Source organism: Equus przewalskii, chromosome 9 (assembly GCF_037783145.1).
Source record: "Equus przewalskii isolate Varuska chromosome 9, EquPr2, whole genome shotgun sequence".
NCBI classification, from domain to species: domain Eukaryota; kingdom Metazoa; phylum Chordata; class Mammalia; order Perissodactyla; family Equidae; genus Equus; species Equus przewalskii.
In genome coordinates, this window is record NC_091839.1 from 29,949,594 (window position 1) to 29,963,079 (window position 13,486).

Consider the following 13,486-nt stretch of genomic DNA (forward strand, 5'->3'; position numbering starts at 1 on the left):
GCCCAATGTCTGCTTGTAATATTAATATTCGTGTGTAATTTATTTGCACACATTTTAAATGACAAATATTTAGACATTGCTTCTTTTTATACCTACATCTCATGCAACACTTTTACTCAAATGCTTTCGTCTTAGTGTCTGTCATCATTATTGCCACTTTTTTCTAATGTATTTTTCTAAAGCATATAACTTCAGCTTCTGTGTGTGCTGGAATGTTTCCCAAGCTAGAAATACCCATTCTTGATCCCCAATTGATGTGTCACTTTCCTGTAAAACCAATTAACATATTACTTTCAAACACAATCTTTGGGAGGTATGTTTAGTGACATTCTAGACTGCAATTGTTGTGGTAATTACTAAATTTATTTTCTATTTCCTTGTTTCCTTTTTTTTTTTTACATTGTGAAAATTTTCAAACAGATGAGTTGGAAGAATTTTACAGTCAACATTCATAAAATTCCCAGCTCAATTCTGCCATTAGCATTTAACTAAACTTACTTTTCATGTATTTATTCATTCCTCTATATGTTGATCCAACTTATTTTTTTAATGCATTTTAAGTTCTTGTTTCCTTTTTCGTTTCTCTTAACTTATGTAAACACACAAATGATTATTAATTCCAGGTGTATCAGGTTTAATGTGTCTTCTCCACATTAAAATACTCAGTTATAAAATCACCTTTTTATAAACACCAATGATAACTGATTCTTGCTGAAACTATTGGGAGAAAAGTTATTAGGGAACAGGATATTCACAAGCTTTCAAGTATTTCTCTATAGATTACTGTTTAATTACAAAGCGGAAGATATATTTTTACAGTGGAAAGACTGCCTTCGCCAAGTGATTAAGCTTATATCAATGGTGGGACAGCCTGACATCATGTGTCTTCTGTTGTGATGTAGTGGGAAGTATAAAACATCCCCTCTGTGCTGTATTTGCTGGAAATGTGTGGCCCGAATTTAAAAATGAGGAAACTCAAGTCTAGGGTCTTGTACATTTTGCAGAACCTAACTTGGGTTCTTCAAAGGCCATGTCAAGAAGAATAGAGAGAGGCAGGTTTCTGCTCTAGACAGCAGTAGACAAAAGAGACAAATGTAATATAACCTTGACATAATCATGGATTGGGGAAAAGTTAAAAACAGCAATAATGGACAGTTTTAAGCAGTTGAGGAAATTTGAGTGTGAACTGTATGTTGAATGAAGTTCATCTTGATTTTCTTAGATTTGGTAATGATGTTTTGGTTGTGTAGGAGAATGTCCTTGTTCTTGGGAGACATACCCTGAAGGATTTAGGGGTGGAACGTCATAATGTTCTCAGCTTGCTTTATGCTGATTTAGCAAAAGAGAAGTATGTGTATTTGTAAAACAAAGAGATGGAGTAGGTGTGGCAAGATATTAACAGTTAGTGAATCTAGTTAAGGAGTATTCAGGTGTTCATTGTAGCATTCTGTCACCTCCTCTTTGAAGTTATAAGAAATGGATCTAAGTACTTGACTTAAACAAGTGAAGCCTGCTTTTCTGAGATAATTTGGGAGTGGGGTGGATATCTCATCTCATATTTAAGTGCATGATAGATGGTTCAGTTTTTCTGCCCTCGACAGTCTAAGTCCCAAATATGTCATTCCTGGTGTTCATAGCAAAACCTTCCTAAATCTATGATTGGTACTAATTTATCTTATTTTTCAGTTTTGTTTAGAGTTTATCAAGATACAGCTAGAAGGTAAGCTATTTTATGTCTTTTTACTCACTAAGGGTTTGTTTACACTAAAGCACTTTACAGGAATAAAAGATTTAAATGATATTCGTAGAGTTCATTAAGATGATTAGTTATTACATACATCTCCTTAACAAAGGGCGTCTGTCTCGATAGCGTAATTTCATTCTGTAACATCACAAAACCTATCTCTAATTTTATGAATACACTTCATTAGAACCCTCTTTTCATTAGGAAAAAAATGTAGACGATTTAAGATAATTACAAAGATTTTTATTCATTTCCCGCTAGAATTACTATTTATAGAACACAATGAATGTGTTTAACTTTAAACTTGGATTTCCTCAAAATTTTTTCCATTCGTGATTTTGCCCTCTTGGAATTGACTCCTTTTCCGTTTCCATTTGTTTTCCTCCAGAACCAGAAAATGATCCTGTAGGGATTACTTTAAATACCTCTCATCTAACTAAATGTGAATGGTGTAATGTCCGAAAATTACCAGTAGTGTTTCTTCAGACGATACCAGCAGTTTATCAGAAGCTGAGCATGCAACTGCAAATGAATATGGAGGATAAAGTTTGGAATGATTGTAAAGGAATAAATAAGTTAACAAGTAAGTTATGTAGAACAGATTATAATAATACATATAAGTCATTGAGCAGCAGAATGTGACTGTTCTTTGATAGAGGCCTTATGTATGTTATTTACTGTCCTTACATTGACCTTGTAAGATAGATATTAATTCCCCCATTTTAAAAATGAGGAAAAGCCCACAGAAAGTGCCAAGTCTGAAGATAAAACCCAGTCTTACCCATTTAGAAAGTTTTCAAAATGAGTTAAGACTCAAAAAATCTGCAGTCTTTATTTTAACACTGTATTATCTGAGTAAAATGAATTTTTTTAACTCACTGATTGGTGCTAAGTGTAAATCAACCATATAAATCTGGAATCCTTGAAACTTAGCCTGAATAGGAAGTTCGCAAGTTCATGGACTGTGGCTTCATCCTCCACAATAAATGGATGTGGTTCTCCAGTGTGTTTCCCTTCACCTCTCACACTTACGGCATAGCATGACTAGTTGTAAAATAAATACTTTTCAGCAGTAATTGCTGCTTCACGTCATGCTGAGCATGAAGCTCCTGTTAAAGCTGCAAGAGCTGGCGTGTAATTGAATAGCAGTTTCTGCGGTTAAATAAAACTCCAGAGGTAACAGCAGTTCACTTGGCAGTTTCTTGTTTGTGTTTGACAAAACTGTTGATATATATTTAAAACTGTAAATATATTTGGATGCTATTAGATGAAGTAAATTCGTTACATCCATGAATAGATTTTTTCTTGAGGTGCTGCTAGAGTAATTTGTTCTGCTTCCTTTCTCTTAATAACTTAGATGACATTGTCAGGTAGCAGTGTCAGTGGTGTTTATTTCAGGATTTATTGTACATCCACAGGATGCCTAACATTATTTGGGACATTTGTACCAATATTTCTGGTGACATTCTGCGAAATAGCTAGTTGTTAACTCTTTTCTAATATCTATTCACTTTTTTTTTTCTTTTAAACTTATAGTTATATTGATTTCTTTTCAGATTTGGAAGAACAATATATAATATTAATTTTTCAAAATGGCCTTGATCCTCAAGCAAATATGGTATTTGAAAATATCATTACTGACATTGGTAAAAGGAATAATGTGTCAAATTTTTTTGCAAAAATTCCCTTTGAAGAAGCCAATAGCAGACTTGTTGCCTGTACAAGAACCTCTGAAGAGAACATCAAAGGAAGTTGTGTGCAAAAAGAAAACAAAATTAAAAATGTAATTATGTGTTTTAATATTTTAAATATAATTTTAAATAATGGGTAGATTTAAAGGGAAATATGTTTCATTATCAAAATGCTTATTTCAGAGTTAGCTCTTTTTAATTCCCATTTCTGAATTGTTTGCTTTTATATTTGATTTGTAAGCTATCTTGTGTCAAAACGTTAATAGTGGGTAAGTGACTTGTGACAAACAGTTCTTGGTACAGGTCTCAAGCATTTTTAGTTCCTTTGCATACTCTATTCTTGTCTTTACTTTTTGTCTCCTTTTCTTTTTCTTTCATCCTTTTTTCTTTTTCTCCCACTTTCAACATATACATACACTGCTACATTCAAATTGATTGTTACCTGGTTTCTTAGATTTGCTAGTGGTTGCCAGTGATGCCATTGGCTTCAATACAAATGAACGAATTTTGGTCCCTGGTGTACATTTAAATGTAGCATGTGCATACATGGTTGAAAACTTGGGGAGTGAAGAATACACACCATTTTATCCTGGCTGTCGGCGTAGGTATCCAATTCTAGAATAACTAGTCTTATAGTGGGTAACTCTGAAGTCACCTGAACCAAAGGCCCCAGTACTGTTGTAAAACAGTATAATGTTAAATAATACAAATATAACTTAAATACTCTAAATTTGTACCCTACCACAGCAGCTGAATTTTTCTGACTTAATTTATTGGGAATACTTGAAGTCTTTCAACCTACCCACAAACTTGGAAATAGGGCTATCCAAGGCACAATCTTGGTGAAGTTGAGCAAGGTCTCACCAGAGAAGAGCTATTCACACAGGTAGTGGCTTGAGGAAAAGAACAGAAGAAGGAAGGGAAATCATTCCCCTTCTTTCCCAAGATTGGCTTTAGGAGATAATTCCAGAGGAAGAAAAGAGCAGCTGGAGCCGTAAAGCAGCTGTAATGGACTCAGATTTCAATGGAAGGCTCTTCCTTTAAGGACTCCTTAATTCTGGAGGACTGAGGCTCATTGGACTGTGTTCCCGGACCCTCTGCTCCCTTATCCCATGGATTGCCTAGCCACTGAACCTAGGTAGGCCTCCACTGCCTGAATTAAAAAATCAGTACATCTGTTCTTTGGATTTTACCAACATGATCTAATAGGATGGTAGAGATCTTCGAGACAGGATGCCGGAAAAACCATTATTATGAAATTTGGAAGTTTCACTGTGCTAGAAGCTACAGATAAAAAGAAAGTGGACCATACTTTTGCCTGTTTATTTTATTTTTTGCTGAGGAAGATTCACCCTAAGTGAACCTCTGTGCCAGTCTGCCTCTATTTTGTAGGTGGGTCGCTGCCACAGCATGGCAGACTAGTGGTGTAGGTCTGAACCTGGGAACCAAACCTGGGCCACCACAGTGGAGCGTGCTGAGCTCAACCATTAGGCCACAGGACCAGCTCCCCCTCTTTATTTTTAATTGTTAAAAATCATGCATACATTTTAGATTCATATTTAATCGTTTTTAATTGAAAAGCGTTTTTGCCTTGTACTTACTCTTTTTATTGAAAATTTTCCCAATTGACTTTGAAAATTTATAATTTTCTTTACCAGGTGTCCCTTGAATCTAAAATACAACTTAAAAACAAACAAGAATTCCAGTTTTTTGATGATGATGAAGAAACTGGAGAAAGTCACACCATCTTCATGGGTCCTGTAGAAAAGTGAGAAAATTCCTTTTCATTTGCAACACCCTTAAATTTCTTCTCTGTTTTATTACATTTCAGTTTTTTATATAAGGATATGTATTTTTTATTTGCGTGTTTTTTTGTTTTGTTGCAGATTGATAGTATATCCACCACCTCCAGCTAAGGGAGGCATCTCTGTTACCAATGAGGACCTGCACTGTCTAAGTGAAGGAGAATTTTTAAATGATGTTATTATAGACTTCTATTTGAAGTAAGCTAATTTTCTGCTAACCTTTTAGCAAATCTTCAACATTTTATAATGTATATCTTTGTTTTCTAGAGTCAAAACTGTTTGGATTTTGAATTCCATCACTGCCACTTACTGTATGACATTTTGGAAGTTATTTAATGTCTGTACCTTTGTTTCCTTATTTTAAAAATGAGAATAATAATAATATCTAAAAGAGTTGTGAGAATTAAGTAAAGTAATACATGTAAGTGCTAGGAAAAATACCTGGCACGTGCAAACTGTTCATAACTGATAGCTTATTATGTTGTTATCGTTACAGCGTTTTAAGCCTTTAAAAAATTGTTACTACCCTAGGTTGGGTAATAATTTGTTGAGCAAGCACAAAAGCATGATTTCACTCACTTCCTTCAATAAATGCTCACCAAGTGCCAGCTATGTGCCAAGTACTATGTTAGAAGTTTATAGTCTTGTAGGGAACACAAATATGGGATTAAAGCATTGACAGAAGACACAACAGAAAAAGAATGCTTCATTCTTTTGGGGGTTGGGAAATATGAGGGACCAAGAAGCTTTCCTGGAAGAGCTTATGTCGTGACCCAGTATACACGTACATATACTTGTATGTGCAGTGTGTTTATACATGTATAAATTTGTATGTGGTTACTGGTTTGTGATATAAAATGGATGTGTGTATGAAACAAAACAGAACTTAACTATCAATGTGTCTAGTGCTCTCTAATATTTTCTAGTTATTCAAATGTATTTTGTGAAAGAATTTTTTACAAAAATCTGATTGTCAAAAGCTACTGAATTGATTGTATAGCCTACAAATGGTTGCAACCCACAGTTTGGGAAAAGAAAACATTGTTATAAAGTATGGTAGGTTTTGGGCCCAGCCTAGTGCTGGTTAAGTTCACATGCTCCGCTTTGATGGCCCAAGGTTCATGGGTTTGCATCCTGGGTGTGGACCTGCACACCACTTATCAAGCCATGCTGTGGTGACATCCCACATATAAAGTGGAGGAAGATTGGCCCAGATGTTAAGTAGGGCCACTCTTCCTCACCAAAAAAAAAGAAAAGAAAAAGAATGATAAGTTTTGATCAGAGCAGCAATATCATAGTTGAGTTTCCTTAGGATCATTTGACTACCATGTTCATTGCGAATGTCTAGATGAGAGATGATTTAAGGAAATGTAATTAAGGTGATATAGGAAGTCTAATTGAGGCATTTTAGTTGGAGTGAAGAGGAAATAATGAAATATTTTAGGAGGTAGAGTTGCTTAGCACAACTCCAGGACCTATTGAATGGATATTAAGGAGAGAAATGGATGCCAGTTAACTCATAGTTTTCTGACTAGTGAGACCTGCTAAATGATTTTGCCACTAACTGAAGTACTGAACGCAGAAGAACAAGTTTGGGTGGAGGGGGAGATTTCCCTTTTAGATGTCTGTGACACAGCAAAAGGGACAGTGCTAGTAGATGGCAGAATTTGTGCTTCTGTGGTCAGTTGAGTTCTGGCCTGGAGACATGGGAGGCTATGCTTTGCAAGTGGTAGTGTAATTATGAGAATGGATGAAATTGCTTAGATAGGGTTATAAAATGAGGAAAACAGCTATAAGTAAAGAACCTGGAGAGTAAATTTTGACAGACAGGGAGGAAAGAGGCTCCCATGAATAAATTCTGAAAGTATTTGAAAGGTAAGGAGAGAAATCCAGAAAGAGTAATATCATGAAATTGAAGGGAAGTGAAAGCTATTAAAGGAAGATACGTTCAGTGGTATCAGTACAGCAGAGGTCAAGGCAGATAAGGGCTAAGAAAAACATTGAGGTTACAGTGACTCTAAGCTAATTAGGATCAAGTATAAAGCCAGACTTGCACCCCAGTTCCTGGAGGATAATGAGGGAGCCTTCTGCCTTCATCTGTGAGTAGCACAGAGCTCCCCCATGTTGGTGGTGGTCTAGTGGAGAACCTGAACTTCCACCCCCACATGACAGTAATGAGGTGGCACCCAATTCACCCACCGGAGTGTGATGCTGGAGGATGCCTGCTAAAAAACAAGAATTAAATAAGATCCAGAGTCTTATAATACTCAAAATTTCCAGATTTTTATTGAAAATTACTTCTCTCACTTAGAACTGGAGAGATCTCAAACTGGATGAGAAAAGACAATTAGACTGTCAAAACAGAGATGGCACAGATACTAGAATTACCTGACAAAGATTTTAAAGCATCCATCATAAAAATTCTTTGATGAAAAATTATGAACACGTGTGAAATTTATGAAGGAAAAGAAAGATATAAAGAAAGAAATGGAAATTCTAGAACTAAAACTAGAGTAACAAAAACTGTACTGAATAAGCTGAACAGCAGAATAGAGAGGACAGAGGAAAGAATCAGTGAACGAGAAGATAGAACATATTACTAACTACATTCAATTCACGTGCACTAAATATATCAATTAAAAGACCAAGATTGGCAGAGTGGATTAAACTGTGGCCTGTCTACAAAAAACTCACTTCAAAGATAATGATTATTTAAGTTGAAAAGGAAAAAGATATACCATGCAAATATTAGAAGAAACAGGAGTTACTATATTAACATCAGATAAAGTAAACTTCAGAGCAAAAACAATTACCAGGGATAGAGAGGGACATTATATAATGATAAAGGAGTGAATCCATCAAGAAGACTTAGCAATCCTAAATGAGTGTGTGCCATACAACAGAGCTACAAAATATGTGAAGCAAAAACTGATACATCTAAAAGGAGAAACAAAAATCTACAAATGTAGCTGGAGACTTCAATTCCCCTCTCTCAACAATTGAAAGAACAGCTAAACAAAATCAGCAAGGATAATGGAGGAACTCAACACCACCATCAACCAGCAGGATCTACTTAACATCGGGGGTAATGTTATATTCCTTTTTATGATCGCTTTACCCCCTTTTCAAAGGCACTCTTTTTCCTTTTGAAGATTTGATGGTAATGGAATAAGTTTCAGTAAGTTATAAATGTGTCATAGATCTGCTAGTAAGAGAAACCGCCCTGGATTTTAAATGCCTGGTTCTGCAGATGTAGACCCCTTTGAGACCTAACAGGTACATTCAAGGACAAGTTCAGGCAAAGTGCTTTTTTCCTTCTTCTCCCCAAAGCCCCCCAGTACATAGTTGTATATTCTAGTTGTAGATCCTGCTATGTGGGATGCCACCTCAGCATGGCCTGATGAGCAGTGCTAGGTCCACACCCAGGACCTGGACTGCCAAAGCGGAGCGCGCGAACACAACCACTCGGCCATGGGGTTGGCCCCCAACCAAAGTTCTTGATAGCTACTTCAGAAGATGCTATCTCATACAAATGACCAATAAGCATATGCAAAGATCCTCAAAATTATTAATTATAACCACAGTGAGATATCATCTCATATCCATTAGGATGGCTACTATTAAAAAAAAAAAAAGAAAAGAAAAGAATGTTCCTAACAACGTGGACAAATTGGAACCCTTGTGCACTGCAGGGTGGGTGTGTAAAGTCATACAGCTGATACAGAAAACAGTGTGGTAGTTCCTCAAAAGATTGAAAGTTGGAACTACCATATGATACAGCAATCTGCCTTCTGAGTATATATGCAAAAGAATTGAAAGTAGGATCTCAAAGAGATATTTGCACACCATGTTCATAGTAGCCAAGAGGTGGAAATAATCCAAATGTCCATTCATGGATAAGTGTATAAACAAAATGTGGTATGTACATAAATGGAATATTGTTCACCCTTAAAAAAAGAAGGAAACCTGTTACAGGCTACAACATGGATGAATCTGGAAGACATTATGTAAAGTGAAGTACACCAGTCACATAAAGACAAATACTGTATGATTCCACTTAGATGAGATATCTGAAGTAGTCAAATTCATAGAAAAAGAAAGTAAATGGTGGTTACCAGGGGCTGAGGGGCAAGGGAAAGGAGATAGTTGTCTAATGGATATAGAGTTTCAGTTTTGCAAGGTAAAGTTCTGGATATCTTTTTCACAACAATGTGGATATATTTAACACTATTGACTGAACAGTATACTTAAAAATGGTTAAGTTGTAAATTTTATGTTATTTCATTTTTTCCATAATTTTTTTGAAAAAGATGTTATCTCTTAATCCTAATGCATACTGCCTTAATAAACCAAGCTACTGAAAAGTCTTGAGTGAATGTCTAGAGTAACACTGCTGCTGTTAGATGACGTATTGTTCTGTGAATGTCAGTTAGGTCAAGCTGTTTGATAGTGCTCTTCAGGTCATCTTTGTCCTCCCTGATTTTCTGCCTACTTGTTCTTATCAGTTATTGAGAAGGCTCTTGATCTCCAACTATATTTATAGATAGTCTATTTCTCTTTTCAAATCTATCAGTTTTTGCCTAATGTGTTTTGAAACTCTGTTGTTGGGCACATACACATTTATGTCTTCTTCAAAAATTGACCCCTTTATCACTATGTAATGTCCCTTTTTGTCCTTGGTAATCTTCCTTATTCATATGCCTACTTTGTTCAAAATGAATATAACTACTATAGCTTTCTTTTGGTTTATGTTTTCGTGGTGTATATCTTTTTACCCCTTTACTTTTAAGCTATTAAAGTCTTTATGTTTAAAATGGTTTTTGGTTTGAAAGCACGTGAGTAGAACTTAAAAATAAGTAGAACTCCTCTATTTCGTTTACATTTTAGTTTATTCTATTTCATATTTAATCTGCACTTTTTACATTATAGTAGAGATTTTACAGTCCTTTGTTTATATTCTTGAAATTCTTCATATTTTCAAGAGGGCCCTTAGACTTTATAGTTACACTTTAAAACAAATTTCATACAGTAAACTTAGATTATCTACAAGTTCTGCCTTTTCTGATACAAATCAGTGTCCCAGATAATAAAGAGAACCTAACAAAATCCTTGACTTTTTGAGAATCTGTTCATGTTTGTCTCATGACACTCTTAGAAGTGAATTGAAAGGAGGAAACTTCTTTTTAAACTTCACTATTAACATAAGCAGTTGGGCTGCTGCCAGAGCTGCTCATTCTTCCCCGTTTCCAGCTCTACAAATGAGAAACAAGCAAAGTTTGCCAATATTACAAGAGGCAGAAGGACGCTGCATCTAGAGAGTGTCAATAAAGTGCAGAGGAGAAAGGAATTCGATTAATAAAAAGTACTTTCAAAGTCACATAGAGTTGCAGATGAACCGTATTCATATTTTAACTTCATCCTACCATTAAAGAAGTCATGATGTGATTGTTAAATTGTCCACTTTGTGAAATAGCAAGTGAACAGCTTCACCGTGACATTCAATATTTAAATGATTTATACGCTGAAAGAAAAAAATGCGCCCAAAAGGAAGAAATTCCCAAGTTTTTTGTAATAAAGTTTCCCTTTAATTCTAAAATAAAAGACATGGCTGTTCTGATTAAAGTGAATAGTTCTAACACACATACATAAAAAAACTCAGAATTATATAGTCACAGAAATTCTTTTGGATGTATATCAGGGCAGAAAGACAAAACTAGTTATTTGTAAAGGCATGGATTTGTTTACATATGAATGAAATAGTTTTCTTAAATCACAAATAACTTTTCTTTTTTAAATTGAATTATCCCTTTGTTTATTCAATTCGGTTTTACAAAGTAGCCATTGTAATTTGGGCTGGAAAGAGATGCATGGTTCACCCATTATGGTAATAGCCCCTAAACTCAAATCTAGTTCACTACATGCTCTGTTTTGAGTTTATTATTGTAGAATTCGGCAATTGATTTAAACTGTGTCATGAGCTGATTCACTGTCTTATAATATCTTTTGTAGGGGCACAGTGAGTTGCTCTAAAGCAAGAAATCTGTAAGTTATGTCCTTTTCATCAGAATTTGAGCTTTAGAATTATCAAATATTATGATAAAAGTGACAGGTCAAATAAGTGCCCTCTGGGACATTTGCTGTTTCTTGTAAGATTTCACAGGGCTTTCAGACTACCCTCATTTTAATAAAATGAATTTGGTCATAAGCCATAATTTGCCTAGCTTCTTTGAGGGATTTTGGAACGTAAACAATTATATTAAAATAGCATCATTTCCCGTTGTGATATAAAGGAACGATTGCTATTTGTTTTGATACAGACCTGCAGAAAAAACAACTAAGGCAAGGAAAAACTAGAACTGACGTCAGATCACTTTAAAGGGTCATTGTTGCGACCGCACTGCTATAAAAGTCCTTTCTATTTTCTGTTGTTATAAAAAATAGTATATGGCTAGGTCTTCACGGTTTATTAAGTGAACTGTTTAAAGCAAAATAAACAGTACATAAAGATAATAGCTTTATCGAGATATTATGCACATCCCATACAATTCACTCATCTAAAGTGTACGTTTTTAGGGTTTTCACTATATTCAGATGGTTGTGTGAGCATCACCGCAATCTATATTAGAACATTTTCATCCCCAAAAGAAGCCCAGTACCCATTAGCAGTGACTCCCCGTCTCCCTCCAGCCCCACTCTCAGCTCTAGGCAGCCCCCTTGTCCTCTCTGTCCCTGTGAATTTGCGTATGCTGAGCATTTCATATGCATGAAGTCATACAATGTGTGCTGCTTTGTGACTAGCTTCTCTCACTTAGCATAGTGTTTCCGAGGTCCTTCTATGTTACAGCATACGTCGGTACTTCATTTCTTTTTATTGCTGAAGAATATTCCATTGTATGGATATATCACATTTTATTTTTCCATTCATCAGTTGATGAGTATTTCTGTCATTTCCACTTTGTGGCTATTATAAATAATGTTACTGTGAACATTCGTGATGTGCCCTTGTTTTAAAATGTTAGATCTTCAAATCATAGTTTTACCCTCAGGTCTCCCTTTTCATTACTTGAGAATAATCTGGTAGTTATGGTCTAGAATATGAAGTAAACTTTGCTAGTAACTGCTTTCAGTTGTACGAAATAGAGAGTGATGGTGGTTAAATAGATATTTGATCACTGCTTGACTCTTTTTAGTATAAAGTAAACTGTTGAATTCATTACATTGGAATTATTTTTTATAAAATAGATATTTGGTGCTTGAAAAACTGAAGAAGGAAGAAGCTGACCGGATTCATATATTCAGTTCTTTTTTCTATAAACGCCTTAATCAGAGAGAGAGGAGAAATCTTCATGAAACATCTAATCTATCGTAAGTCAAGCTCTTTGAAAATATTTAACAGATGTAGTAAGTCATTCATGTTTAACTTAGTAAAAAATTACTTTATTTGTATTGAGGAAGCATCATTTAATTCTATTATCAATTAGCAAAATCAAAATAATCCATAATATTATAAAGCCTCAAGAACACCTGTAATTCATAAAGGTTTTAGATGTGATGCCTAGATCAGTATTTCCCAAATATGCAGGATAGTTAAAGAAAAAATTACGTGGATACTTATTAAATACAGATTGCTCTGTTTTACCCTAGATGTTCCATCCGTAATGTCTAAGAGAGGAACCTATGAATCTGTACTTTTAATAAGTTCTTTGGGTGATTCTCCTCAGACAAGTGAAGGAAGTACTGTTCTACATTTTAGGCCTGAGTTATTTTGTTTATAATTCTTCTCCACATAGTGATGGCATTCAGCTCTAATACTTGCTGATAAATGTACACAGAGTTAGTACATTTTTTGTCATAAGTGCTGTTAAATGTCTTAAATTGATGGCTGCTGTGCATAGTATAAATAATATTTTCTACTATTTCAGTGATTCTAATTTTGCATATTAGAGTTGATAGTGACTGGTTTTGGCCGGTGCTTGGTCTGTCCTGCTTCATCCACTGTGAGATAATGCTTACTTTTCTTGCCCTCTTCTCAGTTACCGTAGGTCGTGGTGTGGTCCGCTTCTCAATATAGTCACTAGGACCAGTTCTGCAATGATGAAAACAGTAGCACTGGTCCACCCTGCTATGTAGTAGCAGGAGTTGAACATCTCCTTCCTCCAGAATCAATGACGGACAGTTTCATGCCTTGCTAGCTCCATCTCAGATGTTCAGTTTTCTTTCTCCAACTTGTTAAATTATCTTATACA

General features: G+C 35.2%; 1 protein-coding gene across 5 annotated transcripts in view; it reads left to right on the forward strand.

Annotated features, from left to right (window-relative positions):
- SENP6 (SUMO specific peptidase 6) overlaps positions 1–13,486 on the forward strand; it is a 117,435-nt gene that overhangs the window by 88,214 nt on the left and 15,735 nt on the right. For all 5 annotated transcript variants that reach the window (XM_070558972.1, XM_070558973.1, XM_070558976.1 and 2 more), the window contains 6 exons: positions 1,687–1,720; positions 2,133–2,327; positions 3,301–3,527; positions 5,094–5,203; positions 5,322–5,438; positions 12,483–12,605. In XM_070558972.1, coding sequence (XP_070415073.1) covers positions 1,687–1,720; positions 2,133–2,327; positions 3,301–3,527; positions 5,094–5,203; positions 5,322–5,438; positions 12,483–12,605 — 806 coding nt within the window. The remainder of the gene's footprint in view (positions 1–1,686; positions 1,721–2,132; positions 2,328–3,300; positions 3,528–5,093; positions 5,204–5,321; positions 5,439–12,482; positions 12,606–13,486) is intronic.